The sequence below is a fragment of the Sinocyclocheilus grahami genome, unplaced genomic scaffold (assembly GCF_001515645.1).
Source record: "Sinocyclocheilus grahami isolate Dianchi unplaced genomic scaffold, SAMN03320097.WGS_v1.1 scaffold30.1, whole genome shotgun sequence".
NCBI lineage: Eukaryota > Metazoa > Chordata > Actinopteri > Cypriniformes > Cyprinidae > Sinocyclocheilus > Sinocyclocheilus grahami.
The window spans coordinates 525,074-540,230 of record NW_015505209.1 but is presented as its reverse complement, the minus strand read 5'-3'; the positions used below and the strand labels follow the sequence as shown (position 1 = coordinate 540,230).

At 35.2% G+C, this 15,157-nt stretch overlaps 1 protein-coding gene across 1 annotated transcript; it reads right to left on the bottom strand.

Moving 5' to 3' along the window:
* On the bottom strand, positions 1-9,731 carry LOC107572152 (actin, alpha cardiac muscle 1-like). The gene is made up of 9 exons (XM_016258568.1): positions 9,646-9,731; positions 8,641-8,783; positions 8,241-8,369; positions 5,984-6,094; positions 5,811-5,895; positions 5,568-5,729; positions 3,834-4,025; positions 1,865-2,046; positions 1-252 (listed from the first exon to the last, which is right to left on the bottom strand). The coding sequence occupies exons 2-9, from the start codon at positions 8,767-8,769 to the stop codon at positions 109-111; spliced, it is 1,134 nt and encodes a 377-aa protein (XP_016114054.1). The 5' UTR covers positions 8,770-8,783; positions 9,646-9,731; the 3' UTR covers positions 1-108.
* Between the last annotated feature and the right edge of the window lie 5,426 nt (positions 9,732-15,157).

Below are 15,157 nucleotides of genomic sequence, written 5' to 3'. Positions count from 1 at the left end.
TTGTGGCTGTAGACGTGAATCCTTGTACAGGGGAACTTGAAACAAACGTGACATGGTGCAAAGGCTAGAAGGAGAGTCCAGGACAGAGGAGAATGAAAGAGGAGGGATTTAGAAGCACTTCCTGTGGACAATGGAGGGTCCGGCCTCCTCGTACTCATCTTTGCTGATCCACATCTGCTGGAAAGTGGACAGGGAAGCCAAGATGGAGCCGCCGATCCAGACAGAGTATTTACGCTCAGGAGGGGCAATCATCTGTAATGGGCAAAGGAAAATTGAATGATTTTTAGTCATCACCATCACCATTATCGATAACAATAATTATCATCATTATCATTATCATCATCATTATTTTTATTATTATTATCAACAACAAACAAATCATTACAAATCACAAAACAATAAAACAACATACATTGTGGACATTTTAATAATAATAAAACGCGGCAGCAAGATACATGTTTAATGAGCCGAAAAGAAGTTCATCAATTTGCCCAAAGAGGCACAAAATCACTTTTACGGACTTTTACATTAACTGTTCCCTCCTGATGGAATGACCTGCCCAACTCAGTCCGAGTCCTAGCCATCTTCAACAATCGGCTAAAAACACATCTCTTCCATCTTTATTTGACCCTCTAACTCTAGCACTCTCTATTCTAATTCTATTCTTAAAAAAAAAAAACTTTTAGACTTGCACTCTATTCATTTACTAACTGCTTGTTTTCTATAAAAAAAACTAACACTAGCTTCTCTATTCTTTTTGTATTCTATCTATTTGTCTTCTTTTTATTTATTATACAATTAACAAAAAGCAAAAAAAGGCCTCTAACACTAGCTTGCTCTATTCTTTTTCCATTTGATCTGTTTTCTTTTTTATTTATTATATAATTTTAAAAAATCCTTGCTACGTGTACCGCGTTAAGCTAACTGAGACTTGTTATAGCACTTGTATATCATTGCTCTTTTGTTGATTTTGATTGCTTCTATTGTCCTCATTTGGAAGTCGCTTTGGATAAAAGTGTCTGCTAAATGACTAAATGTAAATATAATAATAATAATGATAATAATAATAATAATAATACACATGGTATTATTATTTGAGTTTTGTAATAATAATTATAAAAATATCAGTAATCCATAATTACAATAATGTATTACATTATGGATATTTGGGTAATAATAATAATAATAACTAATTGTTATTATTATTCTGTTAATATATCAATAATCCATAATTACAATAATACAGGAAATACATTATGGATATTTAATTATAACTACTACTACTACTACAACCAATAATAATATTAATAATAATAATAATACATTGTTATTAAAATATTAATAATGCACTTTGTATTATTGCTTTGTTATTTGTAATAATATTTTTCTTCTTATTATTATTTTTAATATCCATAATGAGCATAGTATTATAGTTTTGTTTAATTGTTGCAGTCTGATTGTTATTAATTTACTATTGTATCTAGAAATGTAAAAATAATTTAACATCAGTTATGCATATTAGTTATTGGAGACTTAAACATAACAATAATCTGTACCTGTCATAAAATTATTTAAGACACAAAACAACTTTGCATAAACAATAATAAAATATTAATTATAATAATTATTATTAAAACATTCATTTTTCATTCATTATTTTGTATGATTAAAACATTACTTATTTTTCATTCATTATTTCCTTCATTATTTTCTAGACTAATGATTACTTAATTATTTTTTGTGTCCTATATATATATATTATAAGAATAAATTGGTTCTGCATATTCACTTTGGACAGTTAAACATAAAATTAATCTACACATAAAATAAAATGTCAATGTAAAAAAACCCCAAAAAACTGTACCTTGATCTTCATGGTGCTGGGAGCCAAAGCTGTGATCTCTTTCTGCATCCTGTCACCGATACCAGGGTACATGGTGGTACCGCCAGACAGTACATTGTTGGCGTACAGATCCTTCCGAATGTCAATGTCGCACTTCATAATGCCGTTGTAAGTGGTCTCATGAATACCAGCAGACTCCATACCTTCAGACAATGTCATTTAGATGATGAATGGGACTATACATGAAACATACTTCCATTTAAATACATTACATATGCAGTACCATGCTAATTCATGATTACATAATAGCGCTGATTTCATTAAGGGAAGAACTGCTGGTTAGCCATTGTCCTATCAGCTCCACTGGATAAGGAAACAGTGATTGATGTACAATGTCAAGACTAAGAACCGTGTAAACCATAAATAGCCCCTCAGCCGTTGGCCATATACTGAAACACTCCTAATTAGTTCCTGACAAAAGGTGATCTGTCACGGTGTCACCTCTCCTAAAAGTGCACTGTAATGTATGAAAAAGCTCTAAAAATGCAGTTGGTTGAATTTTTCTCAGTGGGAAACTTGACCGCTTCACTGTGCCCATGGAAGGTGGGTTTAATTCTGTTGCTGTGCATAGACTGATGTGCAAATGATTGAGAATTATTAATAACATGAATTTTTCATCAATGGGAATGCAGGCTTGGCAACGGCTCAAACGGGAGAATATATTTTGAGTGTGGGCTTAGTGGTTCATTGTAGGCCTCATTTCAAAATTGCTAGAAACTTACATGAACAATTGATAAAAACAAGGCATAATGTAGGGATATTCAAAGCTTGTCTATCATTAAGAAGAAACCTAAAGTAATGTGAACATGATTCTACGGAAGCCTTTAGAGGCCACGCATTATTATTTTTTCTGTCTTGTTTTCTTGTTATCTCCACATAACAAATGTTGTCTTCTCAAGAGTTACATGATTAGGCAAATTAAATAATTTGTGGCTGACCAGCAAAATAATTAGTGATTTTTTTTTCTTGTGAGAAATGATTATTTCCTATATAAATAATTATTGGATAATAATTATAATTATTATTTCCAGACATAAATAATTATTGGATTACTTTAGAAACATATCTCATATTTTAGATCTAATCCTACTCTAGTTAAATAATAATCTAAAATATATCTAAAAAATAGAATAGCATAATATATAAAAAAAATATATATATATATATGTATATATATTATTACCTGCTGGAATAATCGAGGAAGTAAAATTGTTACTCTTAAATTATTTGCATTTAAAATAATTTTATTATTTTATAAATAATCATTGAAATCTGATAGGAACATTTATCATATTATAAAAGGATAATCCAAAATAAAATCATTATATAAAATAAAAAAAATTTAATTGTTACTCTTTATTAAGTTATTTTATTTTAAATTATTTTTTATTATTTTATAAATATTAATTGGATTTTTATAGGAAGATATATTTATCCAAATCAAATCTAATAAGAATCATCTAATAAAATAAAAAAAATTCAAATCAAATAAGAATCATGTAAAAATAAAAAGTTAAATAAAATAACTATTTGCTCCTGAAAAAGAATTTTATAATTATGATTTATTTTTTACTCTTGTTTGATTTTTAGTTGGAGATTGCATATGCCTTGTAGGCAGCTGAAATTCACAGCAGAACTACAGGAGTTTTACAATCCTGTATCTCTACATTCTGATCGATGTACAGTACTGCAGGGATATTTGATCCTTTAGGAAACTTCCCCCTTTAGAGAATCATGTTCTAAAATATTTTAGTCTAAGTTATGCTACATAGGCTATTTTAATCCTACACAGAAGTTCCCATTAGAAATCGTTCTAATTGTGATATAAATTCCAATAATATTGGACTAGGGAAATAAAGCAGAACAAGGAGTACAAGGCGGAGGCGATGAATAATGTACATATATTGAAATGAACAAATGAGAAACTGACCAATGAAAGAGGGCTGGAAGAGGGTCTCGGGGCAGCGGAACCTCTCGTTACCGATGGTGATGACCTGACCGTCGGGTAACTCGTAGGACTTTTCCAGGGATGAGGAGGAGGCGGCGGTGGCCATTTCATTCTCGAAATCAAGAGCCACGTAGCACAACTTCTCCTTAATGTCACGAACAATCTCCCTCTCGGCTGTAATAGCGAGTTAGAAAGGTATTAAATGCTTTTTCATTATTAAAAAACAGCAGCTGGTTCAATTCCCTTTTAACCATTGACGCATATACTAGCGTTGACCAAAAGGTGGTGCTGTTTAGCTAATGGACATTTCATTACAGCGTAAACGATGAAACTAGAACACTTACTAGACTATCCACCTTTTTCTTCAACGCGGAAGTAAGCTTATGGGCAAGACTTCCGGTTCATTAGGCGCAATAGGAAAATAACGAGATGAATAACAGCGTGCAGTAAACGGTAAAACTGTTTGCATTATAAACCAGTGTGTTCATAATTAAGAATACATTCAAATAATATGGTAAGACACACCAATTTTCAATATCAAGCAGCAAAAATAGCGGGGGCAAGTTCAAGCTCAAACCGGTGCGCAACGTTTTGCTACGGTTTCCGGTTTGAACGACATGTTTCCTGGAAACGGTGTGCAACGGGGTTTGAGATACATTTTCTCTTGTTTGGTGGGTGTGTCAAACATGTCAGCCCAATCAGCAGCAACATGTATATAAACCATGCGGTATTAAAGAGACAGCTGGCACAATAATTAACATCAAAATAAATTCACAAGAGCAACTATATCGTTTGCACATGTTTATTTACATTAAAGGCAAAATAACTTAAATAATAAGGGCACAAGTATAGATCTGGAACTTCTTTAAGTCTGTCTAAATATCATTTAGTAATTGCAATGTTTTCTGGTCCATATCCTTTCCTAAGGAAGGGGTGCTAGACACTGATTAATGTAACATAAAAATACTATACATATTTATATATTTTGCTATTGTATTGTGGAGTGACACTTTCATAAACTTTTCTATATTCCTCTGATTATATAATGATTAATATTTCAATATCATAGCACAACAACAGTGATCAGCAATAATGATAAGCCTAATACTCACAATAAAATTAATAAGGCCATATAGATCATAACACAGTCTCTGAGGTAAGAAGTGGATTATCCTTCACCTGAAATGTTTGTCTTTTCATCCTGAAATGCGAGGCAAATGTTGGCTCACAATAATTAGGAACCACAGTTTCCATAAATCCCTTCACTCGATTGAGATGTTCTCTTTTATTCTGGACGGCAAGGCCAGTGACTGTAACATCGAGCATATTTTGCAGTATTAAACACGTATTTATACCGATTTCATCAGGCTCCGAAAATTCTTCAAAAATAACACAAACAATGGCCATCTCAGCTGCCATAGTTGCTCTTGCGTCATCAGAGCAGTGTGTTCAACGCACCACCGTTTCCATTTAAAAAATGTTTTGCACCGTTTTGCCGTGGCTGAACGCAGCCCTGGACGTGGATGAGACCGGAAGCCAGACCCATAGAATTTACAAATGGCCGCGCCCATTTTTACGGAAAGAAAAAAGTGGATAAAATAGTCCAAATTAATAAATATTTTACATTTAACACAAAGTTTACTATCTATTAAGTGGGTGCATTAAAATATAACCAGTATAATTTATGTGAAAGCTGCAGAGAGTGAGGTAAATTACCAGTTGTGACGAATGAGTAGCCTCTCTCAGTCAGGATTTTCATCAGGTAGTCAGTCAGGTCTCTGCCGGCCAAATCCAGTCTCATGATGGCATGTGGAAGGGCGTAACCCTCATATACAGGCACATTGTGGGTCACACCATCACCAGCGTCCAGCACAATACCTGGAGCATATATTAAAAGCATGAAAAAAACCAATAGACGCAGTTTAGAGCAACTACTGTATAGTCAACGTAGACGCTAACCTGTGGTACGGCCAGAGGCGTACAGTGAGAGGACAGCCTGGATGGCAACGTACATAGCCGGAACATTGAAGGTCTCAAACATGATCTGAAATAAAGATAGAAACCAACATATTTTAATATTATGGAAATAATAACATTAATGCCATGATTCTGAAGTCTTCAAAAGGACTTGCCTGGGTCATCTTTTCCCTGTTGGCCTTGGGATTCAGAGGAGCCTCAGTCAGAAGGACGGGATGTTCCTCAGGAGCCACACGGAGCTCATTGTAGAAGGTGTGATGCCAGATCTGAGAAAATAGTATTGCATTTTTTATTATATATATAGAGAAACACTGGTAACATTTACCATTGTTTGGCAAATTTTCACGAGCAAAATGTATGGGATTGCATTTGTGTCAAAAGGTCAACAGTCCATGTCTACACTCATTGCGTACTTGGTAAGATACATTTCTATATGTTGATGTATATGTTTTTTTATGTCGTCTTGTTCTGTTGTGTAACTTGCGAAAGTATTCATACCCCTTCATTTTTTCACGTTTTGTTATGTTGCTGTCTTATGTTAAGCTGCTTTGAATTAGCTTTTTTCCACAACAATCTACACTCCATACCCCATAATTGTCAAGCAAAAAAAAAAACAGGTTTTTAACATCTTTGCAAATTTATTAAAAATAAAAAGCTGAAATGATTCCATTGCATAAGTATTCATGGGACAGTTGAAATTTAGCTCAGGAGCATTCATTTTGCTTGTAGATATTACTACACTTCAAGCAAGGTTAACCTGTGGCAAATTAAATTGAATGAGTATGATTTGGAAAGGCACACACATCTTAATAAAAGGTCTAACAGCTGATAATGCATATCAGAGCAAAAACCAAGCCCTGAGGTCAAAAGAACTGCCTGTAGAGCTCAGAAACAGGTTTGCGTCAACCCACACATCTGTGGAATTCTGCTTCATTGAAGGGTCACAGAAGCATGTAGTTTCTGTTACCCTTAATGGAAGAAGTTTGAAACAACCAGGACTCTTCCTAGAGCTGGCCTCCTGGCCAAACTGAGCAACTGATGGAAAAGGGCTTAGCATGGTGACCAAGAACCTGCTCTAGTTGAGCTCCATGATCATTTGTGGAGACAGGAAAAATCTACAGACAGCCTGGGATTGAACCCAATCAAATATTTCTGGAGAAAACTGAAAATGTGCATATGCCCCCATCCAACCTGACAGAGCTGAGAGAAGTGAACAGGTGAGGTGAAGAATGGCAGATAATTGCAAAATGCTGATGAGCAAAGCTTGTCGCATCAAACTAAAAAAGACTTGAGGCTGTTAAGGTGCTTCAGCTAAATATTTAGTTAAGTGTATGAATACTTATACAATGTACTTATTTCAGTTTTTTATTTTTAATAAATTTACGAGGTTGTGATAATTCTGTTTTTGCATTGTCAGTATGGTGTATGGAGTGTAGATTGATGTGGAAAAAAAGTAATTTAAAGAAGTTTATCATAAGGCAGCAACATAACAAAATGTAAAAAAAAAATGAAGGGGTATGAATACTTTCGCAAGGCACTGTATCTATGGAGAGCGAATGTAGGCAGCCCCGCCATCGTTTTCAAAAGTTTCCGTTTTGGTCCGTTTACACTGAAATGCAACCCCAGAGTTTTCTAACTAAAACAGGGTCTGCAGTGTTTTCAAAAGTCTCCGTTTTCGAGGGTCCAAAACGCCAGAGTAGTGGAAATGATAGGCATAATCTTAGCAAAAGTTATGCTTTTTTAAACTATTTTTAAAATGCACTAGTGTAAATGTAGCCTCAAACTCTGAATATTTTGTCAAAAAATGAAGATGAAACCTGAGGATTATAGATTAATTCAAGTTTATAGATCAGAAACAAATTAATCTAAAGTTTTAAGAAAACTCATTATTGAAAAAATCTACACATTCATTTGTTTACCTGGATATCTGTTTTTTATTTTTCAATAATGAGTTTTCTCACCATCTTTCTAAAATGCTGAATATTGTACAATATAGATTCATTCAAGTTTATAGAACAAAAACATAAATGCATCTAAAGATTTTAGAAAACTCATTATTGAAAAAAATCTAAATATTCTATTTGTTTATCTAGGTGTTGCAGAACGTTTATTGAGTGATAACTTGAAAAGCAAAAAAAATTAGCTTTTTGGCATAATTGTAACACCATAGAAATCCATTCATTTCAACTGGAATCAAAGTGATTGGGAATTTTGTGTGAAGGTGAAAGGTTTCAACAGATTTTGCAATGGGTTCAAGTTGTTCATGTGAATTTGCCTCGTTGACCAACAGAAAGTTATTTTGTTTGACTTCAATGTGAAATGTGCTCCATAGATCCCTACACTACTGACAATAGACAATGGAATTTTGTGACCGCAATTTGCTCCTTAAAAGTAAATAATTGTATGATCTACCTTCTCCATATCATCCCAGTTGGTGATGATGCCATGTTCAATGGGGTATTTGAGGGTGAGGATGCCTCTCTTGCTCTGGGCTTCGTCTCCTACATAGCTGTCTTTCTGACCCATACCGACCATGACACCCTAAAGAACCATAATGCAAGCTTTCAGTCACAATCCACACATTCAGGATGACTTTCGATTCTACATTTTATTTACATACTGTAGCACTCACAACCCTTTTCAAGAATTAATGTTTGCTTATTAACATTTGAAGCAAGGGTTGATGCTAGCAGAGTATAGCCTTTACGGGTCAAAGGTCAAAGTGTAAGTACTGTGACTTAAGAGGTGCTTTACTGACTGGATCAAAATAAGACTAAGCCCCAGATGATGTGAATAGACATTGTCATCTCACCTGATGGCGGGGTCGGCCCACAATGGAGGGAAACACAGCCCTGGGAGCGTCATCCCCGGCAAAGCCGGCCTTCACCAGACCTGAGCCATTGTCGCACACCAGAGCGGTGGTCTCTTCCTCGTCGCACATGTTTGCTTAGACAGCTGGTGTTTGAACACAAATGGCACGGGCGCAAACAAATGACATGTCCATTTAAAAGCAGAAGGATTTTCTCTTGCCTATTAAATACTTGTCTTTGCTTGTTGAATTCATGTAGCACTTGAAGCTAAATGTAAATTATTAATCTTCTGTGCTTAAAAAGAGCTTTTCTGACATCTTCAGTTATGCAGACCTACCCTCCCTTCGGCAGACTCACAGTGTGCTATAAATAATACATATTTTATTATTTATTTGATATCTTGAGTTGAGCATTAAAAACTTTAGTTTGTATTATTTTTATAGTGCTACTTCTGTATTTTTTAGTAGTTTTAAAATGCAAAATATAAGCATTTCATTGGTCCACTGTGTACTGTATGTATCAAATAATTCATGAAGTAATTCATTATTAAAAGGATGGTTCACTCAAAAATGGAAATTCGGACAACACCCTAGTTGTTACAAACCTGTATGACTTTATTTCTTCTGTGGACTATGATTTTTTTTACTATTATAAAATATTATTACAAATTAAAATAACTGTTTTCTATTTTAATATGTTCTATATTTAATATATTCCTGTGATGGCAAAGCTGAATTTTCAGCAGTCTTTGGTGTCACATGATCCTTCAGAAATCATTCTAGTAAGCTGATTTGTTGATCAAGGGTCAAAGTTTGAACGGTAGTGTATGGATAAAAAGTTCTTCAAAATATCTCCATTTTTGATCCACCAAGTCATACAGGTTTGGATCAGAATTTTCAAATTTGAATGAACTAACATTCCAAATATCCAAAAGTCAGTCTTCGCTACACTATCTGCTGTAGTCCAACAACCTGTTTAAAATAAACCATCCATTGAAGTAGACTCACCCAGGAGAGCTTGCACAAGAGGCCTGGAAAACTTGCTCCCTCAAGAGCGGTAGAAAATAAGAGAGTGAGCGGCCAGTTCACCTGTCCTGTATTTATATAGAAGCCTTGTCACAAGGGCTTTAGAACCTCAAGCCTTTTTAGGACACATTATAACCCTGCATCACTCAAAGGTGGGCCGTCCCATGTGAAGATGGAGTATTGGAACGGGTCTCACAATGCAGCCTGTCCACTGACAGTTGCATTTAATATTAGAAGATGATTTATGGCTCTCGAGGACAGTGTGGACTATTGTTGGAAAGAGAGGTGGCCAATTCACTGGGAGAGAATGGCATCCATGGGGCCGTTATAAATAAGACACTGAGCATTGGTCATAATGGACGAATGACCATTTGTCTGTTGTCTGTTATCTGTCAGTTGTGAAGAACTTCTAGCTGGCCTTCAAAGGAAATGCACATTGCCGCCCCATATGGGTGTGGACTTTACAACCAAAGCCTACCAAAAGAGGAATGATTTTCAGTGTCTCTTCCCAAAAGAAAATCACAGCCTCTAGGAAATTGACAATGTGCCACACTTTGTGATGTTTGTAGGGCTGTTGTATGTGTGGGTGGTCTAATAATTACATGGACGTAAATGCTACTTGATTGCATTGTGTCAAGAGAACGGCATTGTGCTGCTAACAATGACACGTGGCACGAAGTACGTTTAATGACTTTTTATCTCCACAAGTCCCATATTTTAATTGTGAGAACTCTTAGACATGTTTGATACCCTATTATCTAACATACAATTACTGTAGCATAAAAAAAGAACTAGTTTTAACAACATCAAATAGTAATGTCTTGACCTTCTCAGCTGTTTCTAACCATTCCTAGCATGCGAAAACATAATTTAAGTTTTAATTAATGGTAAAAATGTCTTTCAGTTATAAACTTATTTTAATGACCAATAATATATTACATAAAATAAGCTAAATATGTTACATTTAATGGATTTTATGCAATGCAACCCTGTTACCCAGTGTTGTTATTGTTAAAAAAAAGTTTTGATTATTATTATACTATTATAAGTTTTAATATTTGAAATATAGCCAAAATAAAATATAAATATTAGATAAAAAACTTAAACTTGAGTTATAAATGAGAAATGAAATAAGTAAATGAAATAAGTTGAAGTACTAAAATTACTAAAACAATTACTTAATTTAAAATGTATTAAGAAAAAACTAAAGAAAATGACAAAAGCACAACATAATTACTAAAATTTAAAACTGAAAACAAAAATATATGCAAATAATTCAAAATATGAATAAATATTATAATAGTAAACAAATAATACTGCTGTGTTAAAATTGTGACACCCAACAACTAACATTACTTGGTGGGAAGACAAATAAATATTGTAATTTTATTCCATTTTCTCAATATTTCTGTTGACTAGCCTTCAATATATGTCTATTGTACACTACAAACCAACATTTTGTCCAAAATTTGCAAGCTCCTATTGAGTAACAGCAAATGTAGGTAAAATTTTATATAAAGCTAAAAATATTGTAACATAGCTTTCCCTTTTTCAAGCATATTTGGTGTGTGTGTATGTATGTAAGTATGTATGTACTTACATAAAATACATACATATACAAAAAAACTAAATTTTTAAAAGTTTCAGGCCCTGTTTTGTAACCAAGTCTGGGATAGTGCTACATAGTAAATATCTTTCTTATGCCAAAATGGCTTTTACACAAGGTTATAACAATAACACAGTAACTGGATTACTTGTATTGAGTCTTAAAGGCACAATATGTAAGATTTTTTTATTAAAATATCCAAAAACCACTAGAAAAGTGTTATAAATTTTGCTGACTTGTGTACTTACATTGTCCCAAATGTTTCGAAGAATGTTTAAATCCAGAGAAATAAGCAATTTTAACTAGTGACACGGAGCGTGTGCATAGTGTCATTGTGTCGCCTGCCAATGACGTCATAACCCCTCGATTTCCGGTTTTGTAGAAAACATGGAAACACCAAAGACGCTTTAATATGTTGTGTGTTTTAATAGACCAGTGACGACCGCACAGAGTAGCATTATAATAGAACTTTCAAATGTATCTAGTATGATAAAACAGCGCTGCTTTTCCCCCCCACATACGCACGACCGGAAGGAACGGAAGCGGTCGACTGTGGCATAATAAAAGCCCCGCTGCTTTCGAGCCATGTGTCACGCTCGTTTCAGCCTCCCCCTACTTCATACTACTACGTTAATAAATCATTAGCTCATCCATGAACATGATTTCTGCCGAGTCCAATCGGATTGCATCGGCTGTGGGGATGAAGACGACAACTCCCATGATTCCACACTCAGTCACGGCGTCATAAAACTATGCCTTTGTCTATCTGTTTATCTTGAATACGTGCCCTCCAGCGCCGAAAATTACATATTGTGCCTTTAAGGTCAAATGTTAGTCAAAGTTTACATTTTCAAGGGCAGCAGGCCATTTGCATTCTTCAGCTCACACAGAGATAATCCACAATCTCCCTCGTTTGACTCTCCAGAGGCCTACATTTTGGCAACGTGTCAGTTGGAGGCCACCCAGTAACGTACAATAGCGACGGCCTGCCACCTGGCCTTACATTCTGTTAATGACACACTGACAGACCCACCAGCATTGACTGTAGATGATAAAAGAGCTACTCTCTCTCTCTCACACATATTTGCTCATGTTGTTTTTATCACTGATACCATTTTCTCTTATTTCAGGTTAAACAGTTATGCTGTGTCGATAGCATCAATGGCATGCCAATGAAATCACAGAAACCCACAATGCTTGCCTTATAGACTTCCATTGTAAGTTCACTAAAGTAAATTAATTTTCGGTTTGTTTTACTCACTGCACATACTGACAGTAAAGCTACACTTGTAACCTGAAATATTCATTTACATACTGACTGGAGCTTATGATTATGATGATGAGCTTATGAGAGAGAGAGAGAGAGAGAGAGAGAGGTATGTAGGCAGGCAGGCAGGCAGGCAGGCAGACAGACAGACAGACCGATAGATAGATATCATCCAGATATTGTATTTTCTATTTTACACACACTACATATATAGTATGAATAGCAGTATGCTACTCTACACATAGTAACTGTATACGTAAACTCTGACTGTTATGTAGTTCTTCTGTTTTTCATAGTCCAAATGGCCCTGAAGGGACAACAGTAGACTGCGAGAATGTTTGTACATGTGTGTGTAGCCAAACAAATACACAAGCATACCAACAAGATAAATATAAAGACCCTTGCTGCAGGATTTCATGCCATATTTAACAGTAAAAAAATATGACTGCTGCTGATAAAACTGCTGTGTGTTCCCAAATGATTGACACTTTACATTAGAGCCGTCATACCATCCTGTCATCACATTAGAGCAACAGCCTCCCCAGCAACAGTGACACATACTGTACACACTCACACACACATATATATGGTTACAATAAAAAGGTTATGTCAATCCTAGCTAACTTTTGAGGGCAAATTTGACCCCAAAGTAAAGCCACACACTTGTGTTCATGCATACAGGATCAGCTCCTGCCAGGGTTTCTCTAGTGAATAAAAACAAACATGGTTTTATAGTGGTTCCACATTGAAGCGCTTCTGTCTCTGGTGGTCGGATCATGTGACCTCAGTCCTCTGCTCTTCTGCTGCTACTGCCTTTGTCTCATAGCTGAAATTCCGCCTCACTAAACATAGATGCATCCATTCTCAATGCCACAATGGTGCATTTTGGATACGGATCAGAATGAGTTTCACAATGTTGTCTTCAAAAAATATTTTATTGCTCATAAGTCGCTGTTCATAGCTCAGGAGACTAAGGTGAGTTCTCAGACATGCATCAGAATTCCTTATGAGAAATGAAAATGAAAAGAAATAAGACAATCGCTGACCTACTGTAAGACATTAGAGCAAACTGGAAGAAAAATACTGAAGTTCAAATCAAAATCTCTTGACATTTGATTGCACAAATCAAAACACTTTTTTGGCATTGTTGAAATCTCTTCTAGTAAGAAACAAGAAGACAGATATGAATAAATGCATAAAATATTAAACAACCTGATAACCTGGAATACAAAGATAATAAATAGAAAGTACAATAAAATATAATATAATTGTGACTAATATAAATTACAGACACTGTTAATATATATTGTTGAATGTGAATTAATATATGCAAAATACAAATAAGAAAAGTAGTTTAAAAAAAAAGATTTTATATGCATTGACATATAAACCTGATGACCAGGTTTTTAAATATAAAAATACTAGGAAAAAATAAATATTGCACATATATCAAATAAATACAAAGTAAACAGTGTATTTTGTAAAACCTATATTTTTCATGCACTTATTGTTTTGTTGAATATTAAGAATGTCTGTACTCCATGTCTCTGCACAGCGTTTATTTTTTAATTTTTTTTCCCAGTGTGTTTTATTGGTGCACAGCGTTTTCCTGGTGACTGGGAGAACTATGTCATGGAGAATTTTAATGCGCTTGTTATGGAGGTCCAGGAAGCCACATGAATTTTGAATAAACTGCCAGGAACTGCTTCAGAAGGTTGTTAAAAAGATATATTACAACAGATCTGTTTAAAGCTCTTTGATGCAACAGAAATGCTTTTTAGATTACAATTTATTCAATCCTTCAGGAATACCAAACCCCAGTGAGTTTACAGAAAATGAGATACAACAAGCTACAGTTGTTTTGAAGTGATGAGTCTAAATTTAGTTACATGCAAGATTGCAGAAGTGAAAATTGGAAAAACAGGACAAAACACAGCCAGAGCACTGAGGTGTTGGTGCATGTTTTCTGTATCCATCTTTAGGTCATTACAATATGCAATATCTTTACATAAGGACAATAACCCACATCTTAAATTTGCAGAACCACAAAATCATTTACAGGTAAAAAGTTCACCTTCATTAAAATTATATGTATATATTTCTTTTAGAAACAGCAACAAATCATTGAAAAAAAAGATTTTCCTGTAGTAGATATTAATTAAGGGTAACGTCTCGGTTACGTATGGTAACTCTCGTTCCCTGAAGGTCTCCGTTCCCCCCTTCAGGGAACGAGGGTTACCATACGTAACCAAGACGTTCCCTTTCAGTCGGTCACTCTCAACGTCACGTCGGATGACCGACGAAATTGGGATCCTACCAAAGGGCCACAGCTACTGCCCCTTCCAGTGTCCTGTGGAAGCCACCTGCACCCCTACTTCTTGGCGTAGGCCAGGGCTTCTTCACAAGAGGACCAGCTACTGCTGCTATGGCACTACCCAATGAGTAAGACTGGATAACACTGGGAAAACGTACCCGTTCTACTTGGAACAGGGGCGTTACGGAAGCTCGAACCTTCTCAAAGGAGGTTTCGGAAGCAATACACATATGGACATCCCTTAGGTGCATATGGAAGAATGGAGGTGATTGAACCCACTTGGAATGGCAGAAGTCTGCCGGGGAAA

Bases quoted from the DNA above. Each gene is read 5' to 3' on its own strand.
- LOC107572152 (XM_016258568.1), bottom strand. From the start codon at position 8,769: ATGTGCGACGAGGAAGAGACCACCGCTCTGGTGTGCGACAATGGCTCA. The intron at 8,370-8,640 runs GTGAGATGACAA...ATGGTTCTTTAG, and splicing joins TGGGCCGACCCCGCCATCAG to GGTGTCATGGTCGGTATGGG. The intron at 5,896-5,983 runs GCAAGTCCTTTT...TCTTTATTTCAG, and splicing joins ACAGGGAAAAGATGACCCAG to ATCATGTTTGAGACCTTCAA.